The 14408-nt window shown below is 35.5% G+C and overlaps 1 protein-coding gene across 3 annotated transcripts in view; it reads left to right on the plus strand.

Moving 5' to 3' along the window:
• Positions 1-14408, plus strand: part of CNBD1 (cyclic nucleotide binding domain containing 1) — a 636725-nt gene that overhangs the window by 35146 nt on the left and 587171 nt on the right. For all 3 annotated transcript variants that reach the window (XM_055116708.2, XM_057303048.1, XM_063606847.1), the window contains exon 3: positions 3535-3648. In XM_055116708.2, the coding sequence (XP_054972683.2) occupies positions 3535-3648 (114 nt within the window). The remainder of the gene's footprint in view (positions 1-3534; positions 3649-14408) is intronic.

Genomic DNA, 14408 nt, shown 5'->3' on the forward strand with positions numbered 1-14408 from the left:
TATAGATAAACACTAAATCTCAGCAGCTTTGCGCAATATAATTTTATTTCTTTCCCACATAATGCTATAAAGGGGTGCTTTTCATTGACAGTTTGTTCTTTTAGTTTAGGAACTCAGGCCTCTACCAAACATTTGCTCTTCAGTCTTTATTGTGTGGCTTCCAGGGCCACCTTGGTCCTCTGCATCAAGCTGGATGGGAAAAGGACATTGAGAATCTTATGTGGAAGGATCTTTTTTGGCGCATCCTTCTGCCTTCTCTTTCATATTCCACTGGGTAGAACTCAGCCGTGAGAACATCGAGTAGACTAGCCTAGACCAGGGGAAGGGTGATCACTTAAAGCCTTTGGTAGTATTCCCTGACTGTATGACATGTTACTTCCTGCCTTCTCTAATAGATTTTGCCTATGATGAGAAATGGAAGACCCTTAATCTTAGAGCAAGACAATTGGAATGTGTTCACTCATTTTTCTATTTTATATAAGCATAGGCAGGTAATTTAAACTTTATATGCATCATTTCCTTATCCATAAAATGACAAATACATTTCTAAATAATAATACATCCAAATCTAATATAGTCAGTGATTTTATATCTACCTTAAAGTCTTCTGTATGCTCCTCCAAACTTTATCTACTTTTTGGGTACAGAGCTAGACTATATTTACCAACCTCCCTTGTAGTTAGAGAGACTGCATTTATCTTCAAATATAGTCACATTGGGTGTTAGAGCTTTAATATATACCTTTTTGGGAGTTGGGGGGGAGCCATACAATCCATAGCAGTTATTAACATTTAAAAATAAGTCATTTTTACATGAGAGTACAGATCTCTGACTTCTGTAGAAAACTACAGGATCTGAATACATTGAACTTCTTTTAATACATGAGAAAAATGGTCTTAAGGGTGAGGTCACAGGTCCCTCCATGAGGGCATGCTCTTTTCAGCTTACCACAGTTCCCACCTTATGACACTTGCTTGGATACGATAAGCATTTAATTTTATAATCCCTGTATATAGAGAATCCTGAAAGTGTTCTAGAGTTCTGCTGTGTAAACCTATATATTTTGAATGTATTTCCCTTTCATCTGCTTGAGGAAGTTGGAGTTATTTTCTTATAGATGAGTTTATTGCAGGTAAGCTTCAATGAAGTGGCAACTTCTTTGTCCATGGGTAGTATTTACTCATAGCCTGGTAAATCACGAAAAAACATCTTCAGGACAGAATTGAAGGGTCAGATAGGTATTTAGGTCCATGATCTACTCTCCAACTCTACCATAATGCTAAACATTTCTTTGTCCCTAGCATGCTAATTATTTTATGTTTCCCCTCAGCTACTTCTATATTCCATATTTAGATACATTTATTTACAGATTTCACATGGTTTTAGACAATAATACTTTTCTACTGAACACACAGACATATGTTGTTGTTTCAACGAGACACTCAGAAGTAGGAATATGTTCCACATTACATTTTTGGGACATAGAATATAAATTATAGCATTACAGGCCATTTAGGGGCTCAATCTGAAAAATCATGTCATCTCTAGCTCTAGCATTTGACTCTTCCGTTTCAACCTTCCACGTATTTCACTACTTGGACACACTACTTTTGGAGACCCAGATCATAGACACTGAATCCATGTACATTACCCACCACATCTTGGAAATTCTTGAGAATTAGGTGAAGGAGGCAGCTAACTAAGGTTATACACATAAAGTGTATAAGTGTAACTAAGGTTATACACATAAAAAATGACTTGGGTAAAAGTCTTAGTATTTGGAAATAAATTTTTTATCCACTCCAAAGATGATCTATCCAGAGCACAAATTGGAATAGGATTCCAAATTTTGTAGTATAGGCTGCATATGTCTACACTTTTGTACTTCTTTGGACCTCAGTATCTTTTCAGGAACAAAATGGATAGGAGTATATAGTTAATACAGTTATGTAAGATGCATATACATTACTTAGAAGAGTGCCTGGCACATAGCAAGAACTAATGTGTTTTATTAAATGGGGGACAGAATATCCCAGGGGTTAAAATAATGGGTTTTGGAGTCAATTTAGTTTTCATTTGTACCGTATATCCTCCACTTCTTAGTTATATGAATTAGGCAAATTATTAAGGTTGCAGTTTCTTTTTGTGCAGAAGGGTCAATAAAGTATCTCAAATAAAGTATATTGTCAGGTTATATAAATGTGCAATAATACAAAACAATGTAAAAGATCTTAGTACAATGATTCGAATATAACAAGTATCCAGTGAAAAACAGGTAGATGTGTAAAACAGATGATTGTAGAATGTGAGTTCCAAACAGAATTTTTTTTTTCCTGGGAAGCCTCTAATAAATCAGTGGTCAGATTTTAAAAAGATTCGATGCTTGGTGAATGTATCTATACACTGTGAGAAAGTGAATAAAAATGCCTAATATAGAAAATTACATCATATTGTGTTGTTTGAATCAATTATGTTACATTAAATAAGATTTTTAAAGTCTATAGACTTTGTCTTGTGTAAAGCATCAATATGGTGTTTTAGGAACATTATCCAAGAGAAGAAAAAGCTGTTATAAATATTTTAGAATGTGTTGTTATTATTTACAATGAAAATGAAAAAGACTTTTTAAAAAAGCCTTCTCTTGAGGATTTTGATGTTCATTGTCATGCGGCAACTATTGGCTAAGATGTTTGTCAGTGTTCAATTTGAAGTATGATAATTTTTTATAATTATTGAAATAAGCTCTCAAGATGAATGTTTAGCATTTTTTAAAAAATTGACCAACTTTTCATGGTGTTGTCAATTGAAAATTGAATGAGGTGGATTTTCCAGAAACAAATATCATTACCTAACATTTAATGACAATGCTATTCTCTGAATCTTGCTTATTGGCATTTTTGGTATTTGCCGTGAATCAAGGTGTAGCTACACATAAGAGTCATCCTGAGGAATATATTTAAAAAAGAGAAGCCCACCCAGGGCTCTACTGTTGGAGTTTATGATTATCAAGAAATGGATCAGAAATTTTTACTTACAAAAAGCATCCTAGGTAATTTCAGTGATCTGAATTTGGAAAACTCTCATCTTTTGTTGTTGTAACACATCTTTATTCTAGACCTAAAAAATACTGCCTGCGATTTTAATACATGATGGCAAAGATTCAGATAAATACTCTCTCTAGTAATGTAGATGTAAACTATTTTAAATAATTTCAGGAGGATTTTAATTCTGTAGTATATTATATAAAACTTTAATCAATTATAGAAATATGAGTTTTAAAAAGACTGAACTTCAAAAATTAAATTTTTGACATTGACATTATCATACATTATCATACATTTTGTATTTCTTAAAATGTTTCTCACTGAGATTTGGATATTTTTAAAGCACAAAATATTTATATTTTATATTTTTGTTAGTTGCTTCTTAGACTAAATAGTATAGAATTGAAACGTATATATTGAGTTAAAAATCTTTCTCTTGGAAGCTGTTATCCTATGACACTTACAATTTAATTTCTCTCTTCTTTTTAAGCCGGAGTATGAGCAATATCTTATCAGCTCACGATACATTTATGAAGCAATATCCTAAAGTATTCCTGCACCAAAAACCCAGACTTCCTAAACTTTTCAAACAGGAGGAACAAAGGTAATGATACCTTCTTTTGAAAACAAGGTTGATGGGTGTGTATGAGTGTGCTTGTGCTCACACAAGTTGAACTCAAAACTGAAAATATTTGACCAGTTTCAGTCAAATATTTAGTGTGGAGGGCTAGGGAGCAGCCAAGGAAACAGAAATTAGTTGGTAAGGGTAAATTCAATTTTTGTTCAGCAAAAATACATGTCCACTGCTAAAGATCATATTTATTTATACTTTTTATCAAAGAATTGTTGCCTTTTACTAATGAAAGGCAGTGTTTATGAAAGGGATTAAAATATTCTACAGGGTTTCATGAGAAACTTCCCAATGGAAATGATTAGAGTGTTTGTGGGTGGAGGATATTTGGAGGTGTGTCGTGTATCAAGGTATAAATGACAAAGTCATGGGGCACTGAAAGGCATTTGTGAAACCTTTTTTACTGGGCTCCTGCTTCTAGGTGGACCTGCATTTAGATGTGCTTTATGTATTTTTAAAGTCAAAGAATGAGATTACTTAAGGTGTTGCGGAAGGTGTAACTGCCCTCTCAGTAAAGGATGAAGGTGGATTGCCAGATCACATTGTGATGCAGCTCCTCTCAAATTGTCCCTGGCTCCAGTGGAACTGTAAGTGTCTTATATCAGTGCAGTACCAGATCTAGAAAGGCATTTTCACTTCCTGGATATAGTTGTCTTTGTTGTTCCTTAAGTATCTTACAGTGGATATGGAAACCTCCTACCCCATACTATTCAAGTAGAGTTGATCTGTTCACATCCTTGGCTACCCCACTGCCATACTCCCTAATAACTTCTATTGCCATATCTGTAAGACTGTATTTTGCTTGTGTGTTTGCTAGTCAGTATTTTTATTTCTGACATTTAGCAGAGGGACTGACCCGTAATTGTGAATAATAGATGTGTGTTGCCCCATGGGCAAACTGCTTACTGGCTGTGTAAGGGAGCTGATCAAGAATATGTTTTCATTTATTTATATCAATGATACAAATGTAAAAATTCAAACAAAATTATTGTAACAAATATGTCTCCAGGGGTTGGAAGATATCAGCATGAGAGACATAGATCTATTTCATTATCCCATACCTTTCTTTTCTTTATAGCCATAGGGCGGTGTTATGTAAAACATACCATATTAGTTGACTGGGAAAAATCTCTGGGAGATGGAGTTGCTCTGCCTTTTCAAGAACAATTCTGTTAAATTAATAAAATCTTTTGAAAATAGAGATTCAAATATAACTTTTTCCAAGACTGTAACTATCATGTAGATCAAACTACATCCCTAGATAGTAAGCCTGCCTGGAATGATCATACAATGCTTATACTGTGATTTATCAAGTTAACATCACTCTAAAAATATCTGATAAAAATATTTTATACTTTTTGATTCCAAGTATAATCAATTTCTACTCTAATCTTGTTGATTAGAAAGAGACCTGTAAATGTAGCTCTGTCTATAGAATAAGGGACCAAGAGCTTTTATGGATAGCTGATATGATCATCTTGCCCTCATATTTATTCATTAATCTACCAGCAGTGGTCTGCTTCTTTAGTTAAGACATTAAACTTTGAGAGGACTTCAGGGAGGCACCCAGTGGCTGTCAACATACTTGGTAATGAAATACCATCTTCATATTTTTAAGAAAAGAGACAGATCCCAAATGTGTTTTAACAGTAAAACTGTGGTTTAAATGTGAAAATAAAGAGTGGACTGCCAAATACACAAGAACTAGGACGATACACTATACTAATTAAGATTTGTTTAAGTGTCTGAAAAGCCAATAAAATTAGCTTAAGAATCAAGGGGAATTTTAAGAATCACAGTTTAGAAATGTTTTGCTGTAGAGCTAACTTCACCATTAAATGATGACATTGGGACTCAGTTTCCTCTGTATCTCTGCCTCCTCTTTGCTGGGTTGGTTTCATCGTCACACATCATGTAATAGGTCTGGGAAGACCACATTCATTTATTTTACTGTTCAGGTGAGAATGGAGGTGTTCTGAAACAGGCCCAGCAGGAGATTCATTGAAATCTCTAAATTATATCATATCCCTGTATTGTCACTGTTCTGAATTTGCCAATGTTGAACCACATGCCCACCTGAAGAGTGGGGAATATTGTTGACACTATATGAAGCACATGGGATAAGATTAGAAGAGAGAAAGTGGAAGCTCAGAAGAAAATTAGGGGCTGGGCGTGGTGGCTCACACCTGTAATCCCAGCACTTTGGTAGGCCAAGGCGGGCAGATCACCTGAAGTTGGGAGTTTGAGACCATCCTGGCCAACATGGTGAAACCCCGCCTCTACTAAAATACAAAAAATTAGCCGGGCATGGTGGTGGGCACCTGTAATCCCAGCTACTTGGGAGGCTGAGGCAGGGGAATCACTTGAACCCAGGAGGCGGAGGTTGCAGTGAGCCAAGATTGTGCCACTGCACTCCAGCCTGGAGACAGAGCATGACTCTATCTAAAAAAAAACAAAAACAAAAAACAAAAAAAACCCCTTAAACTGAATTAAATAGAATTTCCTAAAATATATTAAGAAAATTGTGAATTTTCCTCTAAGCTTAGTATACATAGTTCCCACATTCAATGTGATATATCTATAGATACCCTGATGATTGAAACTCAGCTTATGTAAATCCAAGAAACTTTTAAAGGAATAAAACTGATGAGGAAACTTTCATGTTAGCAGACATGAAATACCTACACTGTTAACATTTACACTATTACAGTTATTGATCAACAATATTTACCTGTTATCATTGTCATATATTTAACACTGTAATTCATTTAACACAAATGTTATGTGACAGCTACAACAGCAAGTAAGGCACCTGCCTGGTTGTGGGCAGCTGGTGATGCCAGGTCATTTGATAAATATTGAAGGAAGACAGTCATGTTCAAGGAGAGTAGGAGAAATGCTACATAGAAATGTTAAGTCCATGTGGAGCAAGGCACACAGATGAAAATAAGCAGAAGACCTGGCTGAGACATTGAGAAACAATTCTATATGAGCAAAAATTGAAGAATAGGATAAGAAGATGAAGTATTGCTTGGGACTTTGATCATTATTTAAAATTTATTTTATTTATGGATTGATAAGAAGGTAAAATTTTGGTATATTCATATATGTAGGAAATCAAATAGAAAAGAATCTGTGTTGTTTTAAAAAGAACACTCGTGTTGACCCAGAAGACTTGGTTTTGTGTTTTTGTTTCACTCAATAGCAGAAACACGACTTTGAAGAAAGAAGTCTGTTAACTCACACTCAGGTTTTACTCAGAAAAGGGCAGACAATATTAATCCCCTACTTCAGAGTTATGCATTGAAAAAACTTCTAAATTGTACTAGTTTTCATTATTATCATGCACTATAAATGGCAATGATGTTTTATGTACATTATACCATCTGTCAAGAAATTGACCTTTTTTCAAATAGATTAAACAACCGCAACAAAAAGAGGCAAACTTCACCTTATATAAAGTACCAGTATGTTTAAAGGGGGCTGTGAAATGAAATGATTTCCATATTCCAATGGCCAGATGAAATTAACAATGTTGTGATTATCATCATAAGAAGTCTTTTTTTTTTGTTTGTTTGGAGACGGAGTCTTGTGCTGTTGCTCAGGCAGGAGTGCAGTGGCCTGATCTCGGCTCACTGCAACCTCCGCCTCCCAGGTTCAAGTGATTCTCCAGCCTCAGCCTCCTGGGACTACAGGCGCCCGCCACTACGCCCAGCTAATTTTTTGTACTTTTAGTAGAGACGAGGTTTCACCATGTTGGCCAGGATGGTCTGGATCTCTTGACTTCGTGATCTGCCCGCCTTGGCCTCTCAAAGTGCTGGGATTACAGGCGTGAGCCACTGCGCGGGGCCAAGAATTCTTTTTGATGATACTGTACAATAATTGACTTACCTGTTCCCAATAAACATAATGGTCATTTTTTTTTAAACAACAACAACAACAAAATGTGATTGCCATTTTGAGCCATCTTAACTCATTACAGAAAGATGGGCCATAATCCAGATTTACATCTATATCTTATATTTAGAATACATAATTATAAAGGTACTAATTTAAACAAAATGCTAGTTTTTATGTAAATAGGGAGCCCTTTTGCTTTCCACGTATTCTATGCTTATTTTAGAACTTTCTTTTTCACAAAAATTATAACTTCACTAACTTTTGATATTTTCATTTACTTTTTAATGACAGTCTTGGAAGTATCATAAAGCTAGATGGTTTCCTGAGAATAGTGCAGTTAAAGGGAATTTGGTAAATAGTTTACATTTTTTAAATGTAATTGTAACTTTCTACACTTGAAAAATTCCTAAATAAACATTGCAGTGTTTTTTTTTTTATTATACTTTCAGTTCTAGGGTACATGTGCACAACGTGCAGGTTTGTTACATATGTATACATGTGCCATGTTGGTGTGCAACATTGCAGTGATTTTTACTCAGAATATGTAAACTGCAGCTCAATCTGTTTGCCTTTGAACATTTACTCAAATTTATACTCTCCAAACTTTATTCTCAGTACTATGATGAGAAATATTTTTAGAATCTGAGAACCCTGGCTTAAGATAGAAAGTTATGATGCTTGTAGTTTAAATACATAGAAGAGAAACATTCTGCCGTCAAGAAATCTTCCGATTTTGTGTTAAATTGGACAGTATAACCACCCTTTTCTATATTGACATTCAACTATTTCTTTTATTAATTAATCCAATTACTTACCAAGTAGCTATTATATAGCAGGCACTGTGCTAGTGTAGAGTAAGATGAATGTGGTCCTTGCTCCTCTAGAGTTTATGAGTCAGATCTTCTCAAGGGAGACAGCCTTAAGCAATAATCCTGCTAATAATAATTTAAGCATGATTTGTCTTCATGAATTCATCTTTCAGTTTTTAGATCGGATCATGAATTAGTCCAGGCTTTTAGTTGTAATCGAAATTGGACTCAAAGGAACATAAGTTGCTTTGAGGAACATTAAAAAAAAGTTGCCTATTGATTCGCCTAACCTACTGGAGGATGGGAAAAGCCAGCCTTAGAGAAAAGGGATACAAGATCTGGAGTGCTTGTCGGACTCTCTACTTCTCATCCCTGCTCATATTTGTAGATTATCCCAATTCCCTCTTGGTGATTGTGACCTTTCTCCGTGTGGCAGGGAACATGGTTACCAGGAACTTTGAACTTGTAACACCTGTAACACTGGAGAGAAAAAGGAATTTTTTTCAACCAGAATAATCCTGAAAAAGGATTGAGGTTGGCTGCCCAGTGGCATAGAACCTGTTAGCAAAAGAAATGGGGGAGGGGGAGCATCCTGCACAAAGAAGATAGCCACTGCAAACAATGAGTGCTTTCCTAGGTGTAAGATAAATTAATACATATAGTCACAGTAAAATTGCTACATTGTTTACTTCAATACATTTAATATCTACCCTTTAAGCAATAAGAAAAGACATAGATTTTTAATCAATGTGTGTTTAGGTCAGTTTTTGTCAGGAGTGAAAAAGAAATGAAGTGGAGTCATTGTCTGGGGTAATACCCAAGGTTTGTTCCATGACCACGGAAAACTAGGACGTGGACACAACAGAGTGAGGTTAAGAGCAGAGGTTTAATAGACAAAAGAAAGGGAAAAGTTCTCTCCTGCAGAGAGACGGGGTCCCAAGTGGGTCTTCTGGTCCCCAGTGAAGTGCAGGAGGTTTTATAGATGAGCTTGAGGAGGTAGTGTTTGATTTACACAGGGCACAAAAAATTGGTCGGATCAGGTATGCTATTTACATAACACGAAGAACTGGTTAGGATTAGTAGTGCTGTTTGCATATCCCACGAAGAAGCTGGCTACCTCACCCTAATCTTTTATTATGCAAAAGGGTTCTCTACCTCACCATGTTGCCTGCTTTTCTACTGTACATGTGGTGACAAAGAAAAGGGAAGATGGAGCCTCCATGTTGAACATACCTGGTTTCCAGGTAGCCCTTTTCTATTGGCACAGCTGTTGGCATTCACCCATGCAAGCTTTTAGCTTGCTTATCTATGTTTGCAGCTGGATTTTTCAGGCTGCTCTTTGTTAGAAAATAAATTATTTGGGGGCTGCTTTTTGTTAAAAGGCAAGCCTTGCTTAGGACTCCTTCACCCTCACTATCTGCCTAAATAATTTCTTTTTAGCTCCCATATCAAAAGTTTCAGGAAATGTTAGTAATTGAGGAAACAAATAGTAAGCATCCAAAGAATTATGGAAACCTTTGTTTAAAATGTATTTATTCAAAATGTGACTTTTTATTGATACATAGTAGATGTATGTATTTTTGGACATGTGATATTTTGATAAATTTATATTGTGTATAATAATCAAATCATGGTAGTTGAAATATTTATTACCTTAAACATTTATCTATGCTGGAAACATTTGAATTATTCTCTACTAGCTATTTTGAAATATACAGTAGATTATTGCTTACTGTAGTCACAAAGAAAGAAGTGATATTATCCTTGTTCATAAATGACATGAGCTTATATTTAGAAAACCTTAAAGATTCCATCAAAAACTGTTAGAAATGATAAAATAATTCAATAAAATTGCAGGATACAAGAGCAACGTAAAAAATCAGTAGCATTTATATATGCCAACAGCAAACAATCTGAAAAAGAAATCAAGAAAGCAATCCCATTTACAATAGACACAAAAATTGTAAAATGCCTAGGAAAATATTTAACCAAAGAAGTTAAAGATCTCTACTAGGAAAACTATAAATTTTAACGCTGATGAAAAAAATTAAAGAGGACACAAAAAAGTAAGAAGATATTCCATGCCCCGGACTGCAAGAATAATATTATTAAAATGTCAATATTACGCAAAATGTGACATTTTTATGGGGGTGGAAATTGAAGTATTTACAAAGAAGGCTGCTTACTTGTTATAATTTTATTTGACTTTTATAAAAATGTTACCAGATTTTGACCATTTTAGTTCCAGAAGGGGTTAGTCAGCATTAAAATATCAAAAAATTTTTTAAAAATTCAGATTAACTTTAACAATGTATAGTGTTTGTACTAGATTGGTAGATATTAGGCAAAATGTTTATCAATGAGGGGTACATTTTTCTAGAGGGTGCAGACCAAAAATAATGTGGCAGAAGCTAAGGGGAAACCAATGATGTATTTGAATTATTAGCTATAATACTTCTTCCAATATGCAGTCATGCACTGCATAACAACATTTCAGCCAACAGTGGATCACATATACCATGGTGGTCCCATAAAATTAAAATGGGGCTGAAAAATTGCCTATCACTCAGGGACTTCATAGCTGCCTGTAATGTCATACTTTAACATATTACTTATGTTTTTATGATGATGTCAATGTAAACAAATCTATTGTGCTGCCAGTTATATAAAAATATAGCACACACAATTATGTATAGTACATAATACTTGATAATGATGACTAAAGACTATATTATTTATGTATTTACTATAACTTTTATTGTTATTTTAGAGTGTATTTATTCTATTTATATTTTTAAAAAAAGGTTAATTGTAAAACAACCTCAGATAGTCCCTTCAGGAGGGATTCCAGAAGAAGGCATTGTTATCATAGGAAATGACAGCTCTGTGTGTGTTATTGTCCCTGAAGACCTTCCAGGGGGACAAGACATGGGTGTGGAAGACAGTGATATCAATGATCCTGACCCTGTATAGGCCTAGGCTAATGTTTGTAATTGTGTATGTGTAACAACAACAAAAAGAGCTTAAAAAGTAAAAATAAAAATAAAAAAATTTAAAAATAGAAAAATGCTTATAGGATAAAGATAGAAACAAAGAGCATATTTTTGTACAGCTGTACAATGTTTGTGTTTTAAGTTAAGTGTTTTTGCAAGAGTAAAGACATTAAAAACAATGAAAAATCTTATAAAGTCAAAATGTTACAATAAGCAAAGGGTAATTTGTTATTGAAGAAAGAAAAATATTTTACAAATATATCTAGTGTAGCCTAAGTGTACAGTGTTTTTTAATTCTATATTCACGTACAGTAAAGTCCTACTCACTCACTGACTCACCCAGAGCAACTTCCAGTACTGCAGGCTCCATTTAAGGGAAGTGCCCTTTACAGGTATACCATTTTACATTGTTAATCCTGTATTTTAATTTAGCTCTACCTTTTTTGTGTTTAGATATGCTTAGATATGTAAATACTTACCAATGTTATTGGGGGAACCTGCCCCCGATAATTCTTCGTTATTTCACATAGGTTATTTTCTATTTTCCCTAAGTGTTGGCTGGTCTGAGAAATAAAGGGAAAAAGCACAAAGGAGAGAAATTTTAAAGCTGGGTGTCTGGGGGAGACATCACATGTCGGCGGGTTCTGTGATGCCCCCTGAGCCATAAAACAAGCAAGTTTTTATTAGCAATTTTCAAAGGGGAGGAAGTGCACAAATAGGGTGTTGTTCACAGAGATCACATGCTTCAAGGGCAACAAAAGATCACAAGGCAGAAGGTCAGAGCGAAACTAGAATCACTAATGAAGTAGACTTGTCCTGCTGTGCACGCATTGTCAGGGTTCAAGAGCAGAGAACCTGTCTGACTAGAATTCGCCAGGCTGGAATTTCCTAATCCTAGCAAGCCTGGGGGTGCTGCAGGAGACTAGGGTGTGTTTCATCCCTATCTACATCTGCATAAGGCAGAACCTCCCAGGGCAGCCATTTTAGAGGTCCTGCCCTGGGAATGCATTCTTTTCCCAGGGTTGTTAATTATTAATATTCCTTACTAGGGAAAGAATTCAGTGATACTTCTCTTACTCATTTTCAGTCATAAGAGAAATATGGCTCTGTCCCACCCAGCCCACAGGCAGCCAGACTTTAAGATTATTTCCCTTGTTCCCTGAAAATCGCTGTTATCCTGTTCTTAAGGTGCCCAGATTTGATATTGTTCAAACACACATGCTTTACAATTTGTTCAGTTAACGTAATCATCACAGGGTCCTGAGGCGACATACATCCTCCTCAGTTTATGCAGATGACAGGATTAAGAGATTAAAGTAAAGACAGACATAGGAAATCACAAGAGTATTGACTGGGGAAGTGATAAATGTCCATGAAATCTTCACAATTTATGTTCTTCCATGGCTTCAGCCAGTCCCTCCGTTCAGGGTCCCTGACTTCCCGCAACACATTGTATTGCAATTGCTTATAATACTTGGTACAGTAACATGCTGTACAGGTTTGTCGCCTAGAAGCCATAGGCTATATCATATTAGCTTAGGTGTATAGCAGGCTATACCATTTATGTTTGTGTAAGCACACTCTATGATGTTTACCCAATGACAGAATTTCCAAATGATGCATTTCTCAGAAAATATCCCTATCATTAGTCAACATATGACTGTATTCAGATTACTCAATTAATCAAAATGAAAGTTGGTTAATTTTGAAGAAAATGTTAAATTAAAAGTCAGATATATAATATTAAGTGAAGAAGTTTCTTTTTGTAAAGAGTTAAAAGCAAAAATGAAAAAATCTTGAATGATATCTACCTAATCTACACTTTTCTTAAGCTATATACTTAACAAAATCAATATTATTTTATCTAAAGTGCACTCTTAGAAAGAAAAAAGAGCAGAATAGTTGATTAATATGAATTGAATGCTTGAGCAAATGTATCAAATGGAATAGTAAAGAAGAAACATGCTTAACTCAAAATGGCACATGTCTAGCATAGAAAAAAGATTGTAATTATAACCGCCCAATGGGTTCTTCTTGCCTGTTGCCCAGATAGAGCCAATTTATCAAGGAAGGGAAATTGCAGTAGAGAGTTTAATTCATGCAGAGCCACCTGAACAGGGAACCAGAGTTTTATTATTACTCAAATCAGTTTCTCAGAGAATTTGGGGGCTAGGGTTTCTCAAAGGTAGTTTGGGGGAAGGGTTGTGGGTGGTTAGGAAATGAGTGCTTGCTACTGATTGATTGTGGGTGCAACCATAGGAATGTGGGAAATGGTCCTTCTGTGTGCTGAGTAGCTTCTGGGTGGGGCCGCAGGAGCAGTTGGTGGGTCCTGGTAGAGCCATAGGTCACTGGACATGCAAAAAGCCTGAAAAGACATATCAAAAGGCCAATTTTAGATTCTACAATAGTGATGTTACCTTCAGGTATAATTGGAGAAGTTGCAGGTCTTGTGACCTCCAGCATAATGGCCGGGAATTGCTTATGTCTACACCTTAGCTGAATTCAGTCTCCTCTATCCTCCTAGGTTTGTGGTCTCCCATTAGCTTTACAAATGCAGTTGAGTTTTGGGGAAGGGCTATTATCATTTAAACTATAAACTAAATATCTCCCAAAGTTAGCTTGGCCCATGCCCAGGAACAATTAAGGGCAGCTTGAGGGCCAAAGGCAAGATGAGTGTTGGCCAGATCAAACTTCCTTCAGTGCCATAATTTTCTGTTATAATTTTTGCAGTGGTGGTTTCATAATGATATATTCATATACAATTAACTTTCCAGACAAGATGTGTAAGAACTCTTTGGAAATTCAGATGAGTACTGGAATCCAGCTAATAATTAAGGCTGCATTAGAGTGAATGGGCATTGCCTTGACATATAGTGTCTATTTTGCCACTCAGTAACTATATGACTTTGGAGAAGTCAATCTATCTGGGCATTAGTTACCTTATATCAAAAATAAAATGCTCGGGTAGATGACAGTCAATTCTCCTTTTAGCTCTATTAATCTAAGCTTCCATTTTCTAGTTGATGTTACA

Source organism: Pan paniscus, chromosome 7 (assembly GCF_029289425.2).
Source record: "Pan paniscus chromosome 7, NHGRI_mPanPan1-v2.0_pri, whole genome shotgun sequence".
Lineage (NCBI taxonomy): Eukaryota > Metazoa > Chordata > Mammalia > Primates > Hominidae > Pan > Pan paniscus.